A 20,695-nucleotide genomic window follows, 5' to 3' on the forward strand; every position below is an offset into this window, starting at 1 on the left:
GCCTATAAAAGTACGCCTTCCAATAGTTATTATATATACACGCATTATATACATATGCATATACACAGCCATAGCACTTACATACATACATATATACATATACAACATCGGTCAAAGGGAATTCTAAAGAAAAAACCCACAAGGGAAGCGAATGAACGATACGGAATCGTGGAAAAAGTGCGTTATATGCTAACGGTGCAATCAAATCTTAATGTAGCCAAGCGATACTAACATATATAGCACATAATATATAAATATATATTTCTTACATCCATAAAGTAAATCAACAATTTTTACAATCCGCAAACTTAAGCAGCTTCAAAATCAACCAACGCAATTACTTTAAGAGATTTACTTTATCGGTAAATGGACAAGCATAAAAAACATACGAGTATTGGAGAAAAAGAAAACAAAAAATCAAGTGCAAATTGCAACAAATTATTCTAAATATTAAAATGAGAATTATACGAAATTTCCAATATTAAACTTAAATTATCCTATTATTCATAGGCCTAAGTAATGAATAATAGATTTTATATATGCGCCCCAAGTGCTTAATTAACAACAACTACAGCAACAACACCACAACCAAATCAAGATTAAGAAAAAACTATGTAAAACAACAACAACCTCAACAAACAGCGAATCGAGCAATATTATCAATAATAAATCTGTACATTGTTAAATGTTAAAACTGAAATTTAAACAACGCTAGCAACCTGCCAATATCAATACCAACAAATAAAACAACAACTAATGCGGTGCCCAGGAATCATCGCCCACTTAAGCATCCCGCAACAGGAAAAGTGCACAGAAAATCCCCAAGGAGTCGGATATCATCCTCGAGTGGGGCAGACTAAAGGATACGCAGTTCTCGCTGCAACGAAGTCCAGCGGCCTTGGATTAACTAAACGCCCATTTAGGGCGGAGGGAACACCCTCTATGAGGCAACCAACACTTGCAGCAGCACCAGCAACGATTTGGATCCGGATCCCCATATGGATATACATATGAAAAAACTAACTAAGCCACGGTAAGTCGATTCAATTACCAAATTACTTGAGGCATATCACTCGTCACTTGTAACAATATCAATATCATAATGCTCAATAATGTAAATGCATAATAATGTAAAGGCGCCAAGTAGTATGGGGAGTACTATTATGTGTTAAATGGATGTACTGCCTTATGGTTTTTCTATTCTATATCATAATTTTTGTGGTCTAGGTTCTTAAGGAATTGCTATGTCAACGCAACGAAAAAGGGTCAAATTAGGGGATTAAAAAAAGAGAGAGCTACTTCTAAAATGAACCCAATATGTTGAGGGCCGAATCAATTGTAATGGCAGCGAGCTTAATCTCTGGACATTTCGCCAGTGTCCATCAGTGACAATAAAGCAAATGCTACGCACACGACATCGAATCGGATCTGCTTAAAACTTTTCTCATTTCTGCGAAGCGAACCGTTTTCTTTCCGGTTCTGGGTTCTTTTCCCGTTTTCTCATTTTTTATTGTCAATGAGCTGCGGCGGCCACTAAAATGTATAATTGAAAATTGTACGCCCACATTTACTGCGCACACACAGGCGGACAAACAGCCAAACAAACTCACAAACAAACAAACTAACAAACAAACAAGCACGGGACAAGCACAAGCACATCCATATAATAGATACGCATAAAGAGCAGTCGCACCAAAAAAGCTGAAAAAGGAGAGGAAAAAGCGGTCCCCAGTTGCTTTTAGCGCCATGCAATAAACAGAGCGAGAGAGCGCTGCCAAGTTTTGCGGGTTTTCTTGGCCTGCTCTTTTCCGCCAACTCAGACGGTTGGCTGAAAGGCCACCACCCACCCACTACCCACCGCCCCCCATTTTCAGCCATCCGCTGTCCCACCTTGAAGGAAAGTAGAAAAATCTAAGTTTTCATGCTCGTTTTTCCCTGGAATTGGAAAAGGGTATGTTGCAATTGTACCATTCAATTTTGAGAAGGTAGGAAAATCCCTTAAAGGCTCTCAACAGTAATTAAAATAACGCAAAAGTATCTTTTGGATACAATTCTAGAAAGTGAAATAATTTTTAATTTGTCAACCCTTGTGGAAACAATACTCATCCCTATTTATAATTTCACTGAACTCATTGTAATATCAGAGATACAAAAGTATCTTGAAGGAGAAATGTATTCGAAACGTAGGATTTGCAACTCTTTAGAACTTTAGAGCACAGCGTATCCCAAAGTCGGAAAATTACCCCATAACGCTCTTTCTAGTTAGTTCCCCGCTTTTCCTCGTGTTTCGGTTTTGTTGTACATTTTGCCGGCGTCGCCACGCACTGTTTCCCCATGGCTAAACCATTGTGCACTTTTCGCTGCAATTTGTCGAAAACTTGGTATTTTTTTTCATGCCAAAGTTTAACCATAACAGATTTCTTTAGACCACTTCCTCTGCGTGAAGGGCGGGAAGGGGTTCTTAAGTTGAGCTTTAGAGCTCCCTAAAACTCTTGAGCCCTCATTTGATGCCCGAAAATTTGCCAGGCGCAAAAAGTTGAATGTAAAAAGGGTGCATTTTACAGAACATTATATTTGTTGGGTTTGCGTTTAATCAGCAGGGTCTTCTTTGGCTACTTGAAATTATATCCTGATTTGCAAATAAATGAAAGTAAATTAGAAATGTGAACGTTTTGGTCACTTTATGACTTTGGCTGTTCGCATATTAGTTTGGATAGAAGAGAGGGTTAGGAAGCCAAAACTCAGAAACAACGAGCGAACAAAACGTGTGCGACACTCTCAACAAACTGATAAAATTTTAATTTCTCCAAAATTGAAATTTTAATGTGTGTCTAGAGCGCGGTTTACCCCTGTTCCAAGGCTCCCCCCCCTTTTTCCCTGCATTTCGACTGCACTTTGTGTCCTCCCTGCCCGGTTTTCCCACCTTGCCGGGAAAATGTGCTACACCCAATGTGTGGCACTCCGCCATACACGCGCACAAGTTCTGGGTTTTTGCGGGTTTCCCCAACCCAGAGCGCCCAACCACCCACTTGGCTGCCCGCATTCTATTGCATTTCGGTCGCCCCCTCTTTGGCCGACTTTCTATCATTCGCTGCCTTTGGCATTGGCCAAAAAGCGAATTTGCTCCGTTGCGTCCACATTATAGAGTTGAATTATTAAAATTTGTCTGGTTGTGTGTGTGCCAGTTATGAATAGCTAAGTGGTTGCCAAGGAGTGGGAATAAGTTCATATATATATATATATATATATTGGATATATGTATTAAATGGTCTGCTTAAGAACCCCACTTATGCGGATTGTCTGATGGTAAAAGGAGGAATCTTGGCTTATGCAAGATTCAAAGGTGACTTAATTCAGTAGCGAATTGTCTTTTCTTAACAGATTTTCTAGAAAAATAGGTAATGGATCCGTAACTAGTACCATCGTTGTGCAGAGTCTAATTGAAAAGGTTAGGAATTAGTCATAATAATTATTGTATATATATTTAATGCAAAACCTTTTACTGGTGTTTTGATATTTGGGCTACACATTCATCAGCCCAATTCAAATGACCACTCAAAAGCCTAAAATGTAATCCTTTTTTGGCCACGCTGCCAACTGTGAATCATCAGTGGGCCACCTTGCCCTTTCACCTCACCTCCATCCCATTGGCCCACTTAAACTATTGACCCACACACCTAATTGATATGCCTCACGTGCAGTCGGCAATCAAAGTGGAGAATGTGTGTGAGATGGCACCAGCCAGGAATCTCTCTGGGGATTTTGTTTTTTATGTCGAAATTATACATTTTATTATGTCATTTTTATGCTACAAAGGCACACCGGACGCAAAGCTGTATGGAGCGGGGGAGGGGCAGGGAATTGCGGAGTGGAGCACAGCGGCAACATGCAAACTAAACAGTCATCCAACTTGGCCCACCCCCAGAGACCTCCATCTTATGTCAGACCATAAATCAGCAACAGTTAGGAGCCAGGACAACCGGGATTCTGTAGTATCTGGGTAGAAACAGGACGGAAGTGCAGGGTAGTCCTGTTTTCATTCGCTGCGGAAAAGTGGCAAATAGAAGGTAGTGTAAGGAAAGGATAACAAACGTAAGGAAGACAAAATGTATAACTTCAAATTCCCCTACAGCAAATAACTGAGGATACATTATTTTGCATCTTAGTTACAAGATTAAAAAACATTTTTATGATAATACTACTCTGTCAGAGTCGAAAAAATATATTTTATATTTCGAGAACCACTTGTATTCCACTGTCTAAGGATCTAAGGAAACTACCCTTCCGAAGTTTCGAATGCGATGGTGGGGGACCATGTAATTTTTATACCTTATAAAATTCAAACAAACCAAACAAAGGGAATCGAAGCAAGATGTGTGTGCACACACAAATGACAGATGTTAGGGTGGAAGTGGCAGTGGAGGAGGCGTGGAGGCCAGGGGAACGGGGGAACGGGGGGACAGGAGGAGGACGCGTTTGAGGACAAGGACGAGAACCGAGAACTGTCATTGAGAGGCAGCCAAATTGTTTTATGTCTATCGATAAAGTAAATCACTTCCCCTTCTCGCACTTTTGTTTGCAAATAATTCGCTTCGTACTTTTTACAAGGGGTTTTTCACCCGAGTCCTTCGTCCTCCGACTGTTTACGCTTGTACATATGTACGTATAAAGGTCCTGTGTGTGTGTTTGTGCACATTGGCCGTCGCTTTATTTAATGACCCGAAGCTTGTGTGCTTGAAGCCCAAGCGCAGAACAAAAGCAAAAGCAAAAGAGCTGGGAAAAACAGCAAGCGAATCTGAGCCACAATTGACACGTGTTGGGATTGGCATGTGTGTATGTTTGCATGGATGGGTGGTGATTGCCCATGAAGGGCAACCCACCTGAATTGAAGCATATACTGGAGCCTCTGGGAGAAAGCAATTAAACAATATGGTGGACAACAAACTCTGCGGTTGCCTAGTGATCCCTGTGCTTCAGCTTCAATCTGTGTGGAAAACATGCACTAATTCTGATTTCCGCTGATATAATTGGATTTGGATTATCTGGTGACTGGTGGCCCATTGAAAGCTTATACCATTACGACGAACTAGTTTATTGTTATGAGTAATGGGATAGCAGCCTTTAAGTCATTACTTTAGGTTCATAAGCTCCAAATGCAATAGCACACCTTCCCGAGCAGCCACTCCCGGATGGCCCTCCCACTCCTGCCAAGGCCTTCCCATCTGAGATGTGACCCCTTGGCCGCTGTCACCCCCTCAATGATTAACTGTTGCACACCGCGCCACGCCCATCAGTCAGTTGCAGTTAAGCTGAAGGACGCCCATCGCGGACGGGCAGGAGGTCAGCAGTTGGGTGTGTGTGGGGCTTTGCTGCAGTACGTAGTTGTTGCCTTGGCGATGTCCATGTCGCTCTGCATTGGTGCTACAGCACCACTCCCCAACTCAGAAGCTCCCCACCTCCTTCGATTTCGCACATTTCACGCACAAGTGCCGCCACTTTAAGCCAGAAACTCGCGAGAACTGGCGAACTGAAGACAGAAGAACCACTACTGGAACTGTGGAACACCGTCTCGGGTCTTCCTCCTCTTCGCCGGCTTCCCCTGTTTGTTGATTTATACCCTTCTAGCCAAGGATTGGATATATTCAGCGAGTTATGAAGTTAAAAGGCTGCCTAGAAAAAGTGGAACGCCTAGTTGTGGCTTAAAGGCATTGTCTTAATTCACGTTTGCTTGCTTTATTTCTGATGAGTGGTTATTCCGACATCCTGTAATAAAAAACTGAGATGTGTGCTTCTGGGCAATGAGTCAATTTCTTATGACTGCTAGCCTTAAATGTTATGCTTTATCAAGTTACGAGTGAAAAGTGGAAAAGATTTAAGCTTAAACGTTTGACTAAAGGGCACATGCTATGTATAACCAATGGTTTTTCTTGTTATGGAGAATTGAACCCCCAGTACTTAGTACCTTATGTAGTAAATGAAGCAGCGTTTTGTGTAAACAATGCCTTGACATAATAAAATGTATATTTAGACTCGTTGAAAGAGTATCCTTACTCTCCGTCCTTGAAGGGGGTGCATATGTCCTCTGGCTGGCATTTCTCGATGCTCCAGTGTGCCCCTCCTTGGGCCAAAACCAATTCAACGCTAACCACCCAGCCACCCCACATAGATGGCCATCCCAGGAAGCAGTAAATAAGTTGCACTTTTCCGCTCACACAGGGGAGGATTTCCCATCAGTTTGTACGTTTCTTTCATTTTTTTTTTTTTATTATTGTTTTCCAAGAAATGGGGCGTTGGGTGTCCTTGGTGGTTTTTGTTGCGCCGGCGAATAAAAACAAAAACTTATTTGCCATTTATTTGCAGTTGACTTTGTTTCGTCGTTATTAATATTGACAAGCAGCGGGCCAGGAATCAAGGAGGGTCTTCCCGCCATGGGAAAGTGGGGAAGGACCAGGACCTCGACTAGCCTTTGGAGTTCGTTGTGTGTGTTTGTTTTTGTGCTTAATGCGCTAAACTGGACGCTTTCAGCTTAGTTCTTCCCCTTTTACTTCCCCTCGGCCACCATGCCACTCAGTCACTCTGTTTCCTTGCCACTTCCGGTGGTGAGACACGGAGGTCTTAAGTTGTGGTTTAAAATTGTAACCTGAAGCTTTGCTGAAGGACTTTTTAATGAGTGTTTGCATTGGCAAGGAAGTCGTCTCGTTTTTTTGGATGTTCAGCAACATCTCGCCGACCTGAGGAACGTGCTCTCCGCCGCAAATTGATCGAATGGCTGTAAATAAAACAAGTATAATAATGCAAAATATACTTATAAAAACGTGGGTATCGTTGGATAGTTGTGCACATCCGGTTTGTGAGAATCCAATTTCGATGAAATTCTGAAGAGATATTTATTTTTTCCTACTCGTGCTTCAGTTTCCCACGAAATTCGGTTTCTTTTGGTAACAAATTCTTTTGATTGTGATATGGCAGAATAATGAAAAGTGTTTCTCTTCACCCATTTTATTCATCTTCTTCATTTCGTATTTATATCCGTTTTGCCGGCTGCCAGTTTTTGTTGTTCTCGATCTTGTTGGTTTGTTGCTTCGGCCATTTTCGTGGGGTTTTTCCAGCGTCATGCACACAAACGCTCAGCAGCAACAAAACCACTTGGGTGGGTGGTGTCGGCATCCCCCACTTGCGCCCACCACCTTCCACCCACCTCTTATACGCTTTTGCCCGCCTCACACGTTCACCATAATTAGGTGTTAATATGACATTTTGCTCGACATTCAGCAACTGAGCAAAAAGCAAGCTAAAATATTTATGCAACGCTTTGCCAACCTGGAATATTTGTGCACTATTAATGCGAGTGTGTTTGCACTGAAAGAAAAATTCTGAAAATAAGACGATTCAAACTTAAGAGAACTTTCAAGACTAAAAGTGTTGTTGGAGTTAATTCCTAGGAAACGCACACAGCCAGGCAGTGGCAGTTAAATGGCAATCAATTTTTCTCCGTGTATCTATTTATTATTTAAGTGCATTTGTATCAGTAAGTGCTTTTTACTTGTAGCGCCCTCTCGCTCTCAAACATTTTGTTGTTGCTTGCTTAACGATCGATAAACTGTCTCAATGTGCGTTTCCTCCCGCCGTGCGGCTGTGTGCGTGCGTATCTGTGTGTCCGCATATGGCAGCGAGTTGGTATTGGTACTTTCGGATTACAATGTAATGCTCCTCTTCCGCTGCCTCGCCCCCTCTTATCCCCTCTCGTCCCCTCTCGCTCGCACCCACTGCCTTGGCATTTTGTAAACACTGGGAAAATGCCTCAACGTGCGAGCTGTGATGGCAACTATGGATTACAATGAAGTGGATATTCCAGTGGCTGTGAACTAAGCTTATTAGTCCTCTCAAAATTAGATTAAAATTGGCCCGTTGAGTCTAACTATTTTGATTCGTTCGCCACTAATTATAATCCGAATGTTTACATGATGTGATTTTCAAATATATCACTTTGAATTCAAGAGAAATGGCGAGTATTTGGTTTACATTAAAAAACACTCTGCTTTGGCCGCACCACCATGCAGTACTTTTCGCTTTTCCCCATTTTTTCCGTCTTCTCTTGTTTATTTTATTGTTTGTTGTAGCTCTTAGCTGAACATTATTCGAGACGTTTGCTCGTCGTAAATGTTTATCGATTGCCTATCGAACAGGGGGATTCCCCGCCGCAGGAGATTAACTTCGTGGAGCCCCATGGGTGTGTGTATATAAAGTAATTGTGGAAATGTGCGCTTAAACAATACGACAAGTGTTGTTTATAATTATGCATGTGCTGTAAGTTTGAAGTGCTATGAGGTGTAAATGGGTTTTCAAAAGGTCAAGTGTAGAGTGCAGAGAAACAGTATTAGCTCTTACTATATGTATAGATGTATAGTGTAGAGAAACAATATTAGCTCTTACTATATGTATAGTCTCTAATATATAGCAATAAATAGTTATTTCAAAGCCAATTAAGAGAGGAGCCCTGATAACCAACGCAATTGGATTGTGAAAATACTTTGACCCGAAGCTGGAACAAGCCCACATTTCGCTTATGAAAATGTATGCATTGAGTGGAGATGTGTGTCGCCGGCAAGGGTTAGACATTCCCATTCCCATTTCCATTCTCGTAAATACAAAACAAGAAAAATGAGTGGAACACAGACCGAGCCAACGAACCGAACCCTCTGAGAAATCGCACCGAGTTGCCCCAGTTGCGTGACAGAGACGGCTAGAGGATGTGGGAAAGAGAGGGTTGCGACAGTGAATGAAGAGGGTTAGTCAGTCAACCCAAACTAACCGCTTTCACGAGTTGTTGTGGGAAATTCGGGCAATCATCATAACTTACTCCATTATTATTCCCGGAATAATCATAACACGCAGGACATTTGGGTTAGTAGAAATGCTCTAGCCTTCTTTCAATTAGGAATTTCCCAGTATTTTCAATGACCATTGGTGAATAATCATTTGATGGGAATTTCAGCCTACTTAACTTATAAACGTCAGCAAAAACCGAGCATTTTGTTCTTTTTGAAACAAGAAAACTATGAACTAAAATCCTTTTTATCAATGTAAAGTCCTATTCAAGGACCCACAAGTGGGGATGTGCAGAAAATGAAGTCAGCCGAAAGTACTGCTCCCTTTTACACACCAATGCACACAAACACACACTTGGATACAGGCCCAACATTGCTGATTAACACTTCATTTGCATGCAGAAACTTCAATCACTGACAACGATCCAAAGACCAAGAAGACGACAACTACGATGACGTCGTCATTCCGGCAACAACAATGCTAAAAACGTGTCAATGCATGTGCCATGAATGTCGACACACGCGCCAGAAAAAGGGGTTTACTGGGAGGGGGCTTTGGGTGGTGGGCGATAGATGAGGGGGCGTGGCAAGTCGGCGCCCAACGCAGACAACCCAAACAACCGCCCACACATTCCTAATCTGCCATCACGGCAAGTGGCCAAGCGAAATGCCTTTGGCACTAAGGGAAAAACTTTTATATTTGCCGGAATCTGCAATGTGTTGCATTAGCTTTTCCCCCATGGGTTTTAGTTTTCCCACTTTTGCTTTTGGGTGAGTCTTTAGTCTTACCTTTGACAAGGCATTAGAAACTGGTTTTATAAGTGCGGTTCTCAATCCTTTCAGTGGAAGTAGCTTCCAAACATATATCTTTCAACTTTCAGCTTGAATTATAAACCCATCGATGAGAGCCAACCAATCAATTTCAAATCTCCAAAGGGGTGGCACATGTCCTTGCTCATCGGTTAGTTGCGATTTGCCTTTTTCCAGAGAATATGCACATACATACATATATTCACATTCAATGCCAAAGCGGGAAAATTCCGCAAAATCCAGATAGACGATGGCGGTGGCGTTTTGTTTGCCGTATTTTCTGACCACCCACTTAACGCAAATGAAAAGCAGGCGGCAACAAGAATAACAATCAGAAAAAAAAGTAATTTTAGCTACAAGTTTGTTGTGTGAATGCGCGCGGCGGCTATTTTAAAAATAAACATCGACAAGGCAGCTCACGCGGCATCAGAAAATAGATGAAAACTTAGGTGAGAATAGCCCAGAGAATTGCAGAGCGAGATTGAAATGGATTCAGATAGAAGAGAGTTCTATCTTTTATATAAATGCAATTGCCGTGAAACTAAATCTAATTCATCACTTCGATTATCTATCGTTTTCAGCTAGCCCAATGAATGATTCATTTGTGCTTGTAATAGTTTATAAACCAATTTCAATTTCATTGTTGTCTGCTGGCAAACAAAACCCCTTCTAGGTTTATAAATAATTTCCCATAGCGCCATTATATGGTCTTATAATGGCCAAGCGATTTGTGTAATTCTATTTTAAAATACTACCTTTTGCCGGTGCTTTTTCAAGCGGTTTTCGGCTTGGCACGTTCTTTTTAAGTTCAACAATACGCCCACATAAATAGAGAACACTGTTTCGCCAGATAAGATTGGCAGTTGTCTAAGTAAACTTATTTTCTAATCACGAGTAACCCGAGCACCCAATGGATTTTTATTTCAGCGCTTATCGCTGCACTTTAGCATCTATTGATAATTTCAGTTGAATCATTTGCTAAGAGAGAGTGTGTGTCAGTGCAAAGAAGGATGGGTACGGGTACCACGCGTCGTATACTTAATTGGCTTTCATCGCACACAAACTACTTTCGCCAGCAAACTTCTTAACTTGGCCTGAGTCACCATTACCGTCATAATCAAGTTGCTAATACTTTTCCCCATGAGTTTTTCTAAGCAGCTGAGCACCTAGAATTAAGTAGCAGCCAAAGCAGCTCACATGCCACTCAAGGTTAACCAAGTTAATAATCTTTTTTTTTTTTATTTTCGCCGATTTGAGGGCTTACTGCCATCACGTTTCATCTGGCTGATAGCGACTTCGTTGGGGGAGCGAGCAGGAGAGGAGATAGCGAGACAGAGACAGGAACACGGTGAGGGAGAGGGAAAGGTCAGAGAGATACGCATTCAGGCGCACTTACTGTATAGATGTCCGATAAGTTGCCACTTGATAAGACAGCCGAGCGAGCTTTGCGATCGCATTGTTATGGAAATTGTAATTCTTTGCATTATTCTTGGACATTTTTGCACGTTTTCGGTGCGGTGGGCGCGGCTCTGTGTTTCTTGTTTTGTTTTTGCTCTCTGTTTGTTGCCTTCGCTATCTGAAATACGCGGATTTTATTTGCACAGCTTGTTCAGTGCGGTGGTTATTGCATGCGAAGTGGAAATTTAAGTGCAATCCGATAGTGGAGTTTCATAATGCCGACAATATTTCACAGCGTGATAAGATTGTTCAATATTTTTTTAACATTAAAGAGAAATTATAGGTTAGTATGTATACGAAATATGAATAACGTATGCTATATAATGACACATATATTCTTCAATGAAATCTCAGCACGTCTGTATGTTTCCCACCGAAAATTCGGGCCGTAAATCAAGTTAACTCAATTTGTTATCGATAACTGCAAGCAATCACATATTAGTTTGCCAATTTTTCATTTATACTTCCAATCGAATTATGACAAGCGTGTGAAGACAGCAGCATCGGCTACTCGAACCAAACTTCCACTTGCACTCTGTACAATGGTCAACGAATGGGTTTTTTGTGCTAATAATTTGTAATATATCCAAGAGCTACGAAATGTATTGGAACCAACGAATAAAATGTATTGCAAGATGGGTATATTTTTATTGAATTTTAATAACATAAATTGTGTACGGTCTTGCCAGTATTTCATATACTTTTATCGCCAGAAAACTGACTGCGACCATGGTGCTTTGGCCATAAATTTGCCTGGCAAACGTCGATTTCATCCGCCCTGTGGGCACATGCTCCGAACTAACCGAAACCTTAACACATTTTCATTTCTTTTCAACGCGCGCGGTTCCAAACTTGAAGTAACAAATTTAGCCCCTTTCACTGCTTTCCCCGCAACACACAACACACAGCACATGACTGCACTTGAAAAAAGATGTATAGCGCTATAGCAAAATATATATAGAAACTTTGCAACTTAAAGTGAAGCAGCTAAAAACATTTTGTAAGGATGATATATTATCAGGTCCGTAGTAATATTTAAAATATTTATAAAATGTTTATTGAATGCTTAGTTGTCTGAGTGTAGCGTGTAATAGCAAGGAGCTGGATTCCAAGTCACGTAATTTAATAAAATGCCAAAGTCCTTGCTGCACACACCAGACAGAAATGCTGCGAGAGAGATGTGAGGAACGTGAGTCCCGACAGCCTTGCCTCTTTGCTCCTTGGATCCTCGACTCCTTGCCTTCCCGTTCCTTCACCACTGCCCAACTGCTCACCTGGTTCACCTGTTTCACCTGCTGCTTCGTCGCCTCCCACGCGTGACACACCCCCCTCCCCTGGACGCCCAAGCTGGCACACGTGTCAATAAAGAATCGGCAAATTGGTTAGGTCGGAAAAGAGTTGGGTATGCAGGGGAACACACCCCCTACAAAGGGCATGTGGGTTTCCCCGTCGAATCGCCAGTGGAGTATGAAATTCGCAAGCAAACTAATACACGCCCGTCTTCTGTTTTGCTCGCAACTTATGGCATAAGAATGTAGAATCGCCAATTCAACAGCTTTAATATAAATTATACTTCTTTGCGAGGGAGTCTCATAACTTATAAACAAAGTTGTTATAATTAAACACTTAGGAAGCTCAAGAGAACTATTATCTACGATAGAGCTGGCCTACGAGGCTTTAAATATAGTGAATCTGGCTTAAAGTTGTGAATTTCTTTACGAGCAACTGATTTAGCTATTTCCTGTCCCTTAAACATTGTCCCCCTTTCCCTTTCCCCCGAACGGGCCTACATAGACACATGCATTTCCACAGACTCACCTCAATGACGTAAAAGGCTATGCAAATTGCAATTGCAGCATCAACATAAACAACAAACAAAGTGCAAAACTCTTCTGCAGACGGCGACTGTGACTGCAGCTGCATCCCAAGTGAAATAGCAACAGTTACTCGAAAAAGGGAAAGGGGCGCTGGGAGGGGCGTGGCACAAGTTGGGGACGAAAAGAGTTGCCCCAGCCAGGACAGAAGAAACCGCACCCAAAAGAGGCAACAACATTTACATTCCGCCATTCCCTCTATCTCTATCTGTATAAAACCGACTCGCCCGCCCCCCTCGCAGCCCTTAACTCAACTTGACTCGCTCGTTTGGCGCTACTTTTGCGGCATATCCTTGCATATCCTGCAGCCTCAACCACTCTCCATACCGCCCTCCCCCTCCCTGCACTCTGTCACTTTCCTTTGTGCCTTTCTAATATGCTCTCGTTCCCGCCCGCCTTATTCCACTCGCTTTTAAGTTGAGCGCCTAAAATGCGACGGCAGCAGTGCAGCAACTGCAACAACTACAACACGTACACGGAACACATCCTTTTTACTTTGAAAACGCAACATTGAACTGTCAACTGCCTCTTTTCCCACGCCCACGCCCCCCATGTCGTTGGCGTCTCACAATCCATTGCAGTTTGGCATGCAATTTCCAAATGCAACTTACTCGCACAGCCTACAAAATGGTTCACTAGCCCCTTTTCAGGGACTTGGATGGAAACACAAGTCTTAGAATGGGGAAGTACGCACTGAAGATGATATCGTGAGGCTAGTCACTACTTACAATTAAGGAACATTCTGTGATAAAACGATTTTCATCTAACCGGATGTACTTTAACCAGGAGTTCATTAACCGTAACTTAATAAACTTGATTTTGTGATAGCTATCAATTCTGTTAACCAAATTGGGGAATCCACTTCGCATGAGTTTTTTCCTACTCTTAAAACAATGTATATGATGTGCTTTATTTATTTAATTTTCGAAGCATTCCATTGCACATTTCCATCTCTAATCTGTGCATTCCACTGCCACTTTTTGTGTGTGTGTGCCCCATTGCCAGTCGGTCCGAAAGGATTCTTTTGGGGCATGTTGCATGTAGTCTCTGGTTCGCCTGGGTTCTGGGCTTGGCCTCCGCTTAGTTTAGGGCAAGTTTAATGGTGGCTATAACCCAGAAATTGCATGAATACTCAAGTGCTTCCTTCTGTTCCCGTTCTCGTTCCCGTTCTCGTTCCCGTTCCCGTTCCTGATGCTCCGTTGTAGGGCTCCTCCTGTAACTCTGGCAGTCCAAGGCTTGGTCCTCGTACATAAATCATCATTGCTTTTCAGTTTGCCCCGACTCGATGTCGTCGTCGGCATTCTCGGCGTCCTCGGCAATGGCGTTGGCGATGTGAAGTTGTCCTCGTCCTCGATGTCGTCGGGAAGATCCTTCGTCCTGCGGGGCGGTCTACTCCTTGGGCATCTGCCCATGTCTTTTGTTTTCGTTTTCGCCGCTTCTTCGGTTCGTTCGTTTTCTGCTTCAAGTGGCAGTTTCATTCTTTTCGGCTTGTAACCCCCACTCAACTTTTTGTCGGGAGTCCTTTGAAGCTTTTTTATTCCTGGCTTCCTCTGCATACTCGTACTTTTTGTGTTGTTTATGCCTGCCACTGTTGCCACTGCTGATATGTATTTTATAGCTCATTGGCAGCAGTTACGCTTCAGTTTCCCGAATCTTTAATTGAGCGTGTGCAAATGGAGTTTTCGCAGCCCGGAGCGTCCAACGAAGCCCACAGATTTGAGGCAAGGATGCGGAAGGGAAGTAAAAATTGTGAGAGTGGGCAGAGGTCATGGTCATAAAACCAACATGATTGATATGATGGCATTTTGAATATACGACCATCTTTGCGTCTGTATCGAGGTGGATATGGTTATTGTCTTTTGAGTAATGTGGTTGCAAAGTACCATTTCAAAATAGGTATTCCGCCCAATAGGCATCTCTGATTGGAAAACATAATTAACATTGCACTTCCTTCTCGACGAGAAGAACTAATTTGTTGTTATGTTTGCTATCAATACACAAGACCCCAATTAGAACGGCGATAAATCGGACAAAGTCAGGCCATTCGATGTCAATAGCATCCATTATTTACCAATATTTAATAATATTTACATGCTATTTTGTGTGTCAATGCGTGTTATTTGATGCGGGCACACAAGTATGTATGGGCAGCAACTTAATCCGATTGTGTGTCAGTGAGCTTCGAAGCGGAATGCAAATACCAATCAGCGGTTTTTGCACGCGTTTTTGCAACTTGTTCTACTACTTTTACTGTTCTTATTTTTTTTGTTTTCATTGAACGGTGGCAGCAAGACGGCGCTTCATTAAACAAGCTTCTTGAGTGACCGACTTTGCTCAATTTATCAATACCAATTACGCAGCGTATGCACTCTCTTTTATTTGTGTGTCCGCCGTGTGTCCGTTGTGTCCGTTTAAAAACGCTTACATTGATTGATTACCTCGGAGGCGCGACTTTTGTTGCGTTTTTGCACGCGTGCCCCTCTCATTCGCCGTCTCGCTCTGCCTTCGTCGCCCTGTCCCCCTCTTGTGGATCACGCATACACATGTGTGTTAATTGTTGTCAAGGTTGCTTTATTTAGTTTATGTTTTTGCTCATTTTCGCTTCTTCCTCAAGCGAGCTTTGCATATTTTTTACGTTTTTTTGACGTCTGGTTTTAGTATTTTCACTGCTTCTGTTGTTTCTCTCTTCGCTGTTATCTTACCTATTATTTATGGAGTAACAGCCGGGTATTATAGTTGGTTAGTTATTTTAAAAAATTCAAGGCAATAAGAAATTTCACCATTTGTTTACATATTTTAAATTTTTATTTTATATACTCTAGTGTGTAGTCACTTTAAAAACAATGTTTAGATGTTTGCTTGTACTATTTTTAATTTATTTATGATAATTTTAGCAGATGATGTATTACAGGGTATCTTAAAGTTGTTGTACTAGACTGGAGCGCTCATTCTTCACTTTTTTTCCACTTATTTATCTTTTTTGTTTTAGCCGCTTGCTTTCTTTTTGTCGATGGTTGTTGCTGTTCCGTTTCAAGCTTGAAAAGTTTTGTGTTGCTGTGATTTGGCTAATGCAATTTGGTAGCTGCTTTGTTTGTCTTTGGCCTAAATTTTTTGTTCGTTTTTCGCTTTTTCCCCACATTTGTCAGTTTGAGTCTTTATTTTTTTTTTTTTCTGCTCAGAGCTTTGTTGCTGTTGATGATTTGATTTGATTTCACGCAATATATACACAGATTGGTTCGCCTCCGAGTGAATTTCGTTTTTGGTTTTTGATTTTTCGGCTTCAAGAAATCACTTTTTATTTTATTCATCAGACATTTGGGTTAAGCGAAATGAGAATAAGATAAAAATAATTGAAACCAGGCCACCGAGAAGTGTTGAGGCTTTTTTGCTTTCCGTAAATATTTTAATCAGAATTTGCAGGCAATAAAACATAAATAAAAGCAAGCAAGAAGCAAGAAAGATATACATACATAAATTTCTGCCGACTTTCTACCCACGGAGTGGTGGAGTGGAGTTGTTGTTTCTTGTTTTTGTGGCCGCCCGCTTCCATTTGTCACTTTCAATGGAATTTCACGCAGTTTGATCGATACAACTTTAAAATAGGCCAAGTATAAAAACGGGTAGAACCAGCATTAAAAACCCGTCAAGGTCGTCCACACGGGGGAGTTAACAACGCGAAGCGATGGAGAAAAAAACAGTTGCAAGTTTGAGAAGCTAGTGAAAAATTCGATAAAGCATTTAAGTAATTGTACTTGAGTTAAAGTGAAGTATTTAGGACATTGCTTTGATTTCAGAATGCCACAAAAGCCACTAAGTTGCGGTGACATTAAACAAATTTAAGCAACTGGCAAAGTAAACATTAAATATTTGAATGAATTTTTCCAAGTACTTTGCCTATTTCATTTTAAGAATTCTTTTTCCCCCTTGTGGTTTTGTGTTTACGTGTACGTAAACCGCAAACATGACATACTGATAACAAGCTAAAATTATACAATCGAATCAAGAGAGGCGAGCCGAGTCACTTTAAGTAAAACAGAGCGAATCTATAGCGACTTATCAGGCAAGAAAGCAAACAGAAGTCGGAGAATCGAGGGGTATAACAAGAAGACAGATCGCCAGTCAGATTACATGGAAGAATTCAACGGCGAATAAGTCTATATAATCTCCACCCCTTACCAAGTAATTGCCAATACCTTTTTAAGATGACAAAGCTGAACCTAATCAGCTTACACTAAAAGTCTACAAGTCTTTGACTCATTTACTATCACTCATTTACTAGGAAGCAGTTTCAGTAGAAACCATATCAGCTTATCAAGTATTTATAGGAAGAGTGTTTGTTTGCTAGCAGAGGTATTTTGATCCAAAACTCAATAGTTTTTAGTTGTAGATTAAAAGTACTTTAATATATACTTTACTAGTACAATCATTTTATGATGGTTTGCTTAGTGAGATGATAGGATCGATAGTAATCAGTTGGGCTGAAGCCAGCGTCCACGTACGTTTATATAACCAAATGAAATCCGCCATCACCTCCAGCCACAACTTCCTTTCACTATAAAGAGAGAAAAAAGAGTTGTCAAAATTATACAACAATTTTGCATACAACCGTTGTGGCGACCACATTCCATTCGTTTAAATTCCATGAATAAAACCGTGCATTTATTTTGAATTAATGCCCATTTTAATATACCTTTTACCTTTATTTTCGTTGCAGGTGAGTCAAATGGTGCATATGGAGTAGAAATAATAAAAATAATAGTAGATATCGAGCCAGTGAATGTAAGTTAGCTCTTCATTTTCTATCTGACCGAGTGAAAGTTATGGCCAAGTTCTTTTTCTCAAGTCTGCGTGTTGCAGTTGATAAACCACTTGAGTGGAAATTTATGACAAGTCGCAAAATCGGATGAGAAGGGAAAATTAAAATTTTAACTGCCGCAAAACGTGTGAAAAGTCGTGCCCACAGTCGAACACTTTTAGATCCAGAAAGTGACAAAGACGTAAAAACAATGTTGTGGTGGGTGGGTGGTGTTGTTTTGCCAGTGTAAGTAAAGGAATCGCCAGGAGAAGTTGCTGTGTGAAAATTTTTATTATAGATTTCACTTTTCACAACGCAAACCTTGCAAAGGAAAAGTTTACGAGGCGTATGCTTGATGACTTTTACGACATTTCGACCCGCTCTAAAACTCCGAGTCACCTCCTCACAGTCGTCGAGCTTATTAAAAAAGGTTTAGGAGCGGACCAGAGCACACTAAACTTGCCCAAAGCTAAAAGTATACATACATACATATACGCACACTTTGTGGCTTGAAATGTTCTTGAAATTGTTTTTAGTGAATTGAGCTATTTAAGATTTCGATTTAGCTGCTGAACTAGAGTTTTTCAGCCATAAATTGAAGTTTTATTGGACCAGTTTAGAGCGTGGGAGAGTGTCCAATAGATGGCGCTTCTCGTTTCGTTTAGCTACTCGCTTCGCCATCAACTTTGACCTTTTCATCAGGCTGTACCCGCGCGTAAACACTTGGTCTGCTCAAACTTCGACCTTCTGCTCCGCACCCCGTGTCTTCGTGTACTTATTGTGTTTGTCATCATACAGTTTGACAGCCCTTGGGTTTCACTTTTCTTGTCTTTCCACTGGCACGCGATGCGTGTGCCACTTGTTTGGACCAAGTTGCCCACCAACCCACCTACCCGCCATCTCGACGATGAACTGTCGCTGTTTGCTGCCATTTCTGCCCGGTCTTGTTATTGTTTAACTGGCAATGATTAATGGCAATGAGGCAGAGCAGAGTAGAACAGAGCAGAGCAGAGTAGAGCAGAGCAGAGCAAGAAGGTAGGTGTGCACCGAGTCTTGAACTGAACATCACATCGCTGGCATTTCTTTTTGCCAGTGACCCAGAAACATTTCTTCGCCGTCCTCTCATCGCATCGCATCGCATCGCCAGCTGCCATTCGCCACTTGAGGGTGATTAGAATTTTCGCCATCATTGAAGCGGGGGCGATAAACGAGGAGCATTTTATTGATTTGTCTGACTCATTGGGTGTGCTGTCCACAAATGTGTGTACATAAATGAAGTTGAATCTTGACGATATGGGTAATTTTATTGGGGCAATGTAAATCCTATGATTGAGTTGGTTTATTTCACCATGTGTTCAGAGCATTTGCATGTACATATGTATGTTTGACTTCCAAGCGAAAATTTTTAAGCATAGATATTCAGAACTCGACTTTCAAATATGAATCATAAAGTTTCAACTGATAACTTTTTGAGTCACACATCTCAAGTTTCGGCGTGTTAAAATGTTTCAAGTTTTGTGTTCTAAGAAACCTTCTTATGATATCTTAGTATCAAACTATGTAAATATATGTTTTTTCGTTAAAATTTGTAATCATTCCGATTTTATGATGCTTCAAGACGGCGCACAACAGACTTTTCCTGTGCTTTAATTCACTGTGGCATTTCACATGGCTGCATATATACTTTACATAGCAGTTACCTGTTTTCTTTTCTTCTTTTTGTATTGCCCGCCTTTTTATGAAGCTTATTTTATTACACGGCGAAACGACGCTCTTGCCATACATCCATCTCGCTCGCCCACTCTGTGCGTCTCTTTCGCTTCGAGCTGACATCGTCGTTATGTGAAAAACCTGCCTCAAGGTTATTGCCTTCTACCCGAAACCAAGGCGAAAAAGAGAGCGCAAAAACAAACAAATTTCTCCATTACACGATGAGGCGGCTCTTTAGTGTTGTTGCTGCTGTTGCTGTTGCTGCTGCTGCTGTGGTTGTTGTTGTTGGCATCAGCTCATTTAGCTGATGCTACATTTTGTTGTTGTTTTCCCCTCTTTGGGGCTTTGTGGAATATAGACAGCGAATAAAACCGAAAAGAGGGAGAATACCCGAAACTTATCGAGTTTATTATCTTATGTTCTTGAAATTTTCGACACGAATAATGAGGTCAAGGATTTTCATATATCTGAGTGCCGAAGCACACTGATTACCGTAAAGGTTCAAAAATATAGAAATCCGGCTCAAAGGACCAACTCACACAAAGTTCAAATGTTTAAGCTGTTGGATGAATTAAACAGTTTTGTAAGCTATATTATCCATAATTGTTTAATTAATAGCCAAGCAAGAGCTTAACTAATTCTTCTTCCTTTTATATAAAATGCAGCAGCTAATTACTGAGTAATCAATGTTGCCCCAATCCAGTTTGCTAACGTACAAGTTCAAAGAACTTCAGCCAAATGCCAACAATAATTTTTCATTAGGCCAAGAACAACAAAATCGAACAATATTTGCTATACTTTTTTAATTGTGCGCGGAGGTGAGTGGGCGGAGAAGGCTGGTTGATATACTATATCGGGGTCGTTCGACTCTCTTGCCTTTGTTGTTTACGGCCAACTGTCAACGGTGTCAACAGCACGCTACAGACATTGGGTCGACGTCATTTGGTCATTTGTCAAAAAAACGAGAGAAAAAATGCTCAGTGGAGAGCCGGAGGCAGGCAGACAGAGAAACAGACAGGCTCGTGGGCCAAAATATTGTGGGTGGTGGCCACCCGAGGGGGTGGATTGGCGCTCTTGGGAACATCAGTCCATTGATGAGGGAACCAAAATACGCTCGGCCTTAACCAAATCGAAGACAGTCTAGGCAAAAAGAAACAGTAATAAGTAATACTATTTATACTACAGATTTCTTTTAATCAAAAAGATAAACTGATAAACGT

The 20,695-nt window shown here is 41.3% G+C and overlaps 1 protein-coding gene across 1 annotated transcript in view; it reads left to right on the top strand.

Moving 5' to 3' along the window:
• Positions 1 to 850: 850 nt before the first annotated feature.
• Positions 851 to 20,695, top strand: part of LOC6526645 (AF4/FMR2 family member lilli) — a 60,585-nt gene continuing 40,740 nt past the window's right edge. Inside the window, exon 1 of the mRNA XM_015197952.3 lies at positions 851 to 1,033. Within this exon, the coding sequence (XP_015053438.1) occupies positions 999 to 1,033 (35 nt within the window). The 5' untranslated portion in view covers positions 851 to 998. The remainder of the gene's footprint in view (positions 1,034 to 20,695) is intronic.

This window comes from Drosophila yakuba, chromosome 2L (genome assembly GCF_016746365.2).
Source record: "Drosophila yakuba strain Tai18E2 chromosome 2L, Prin_Dyak_Tai18E2_2.1, whole genome shotgun sequence".
NCBI lineage: Eukaryota > Metazoa > Arthropoda > Insecta > Diptera > Drosophilidae > Drosophila > Drosophila yakuba.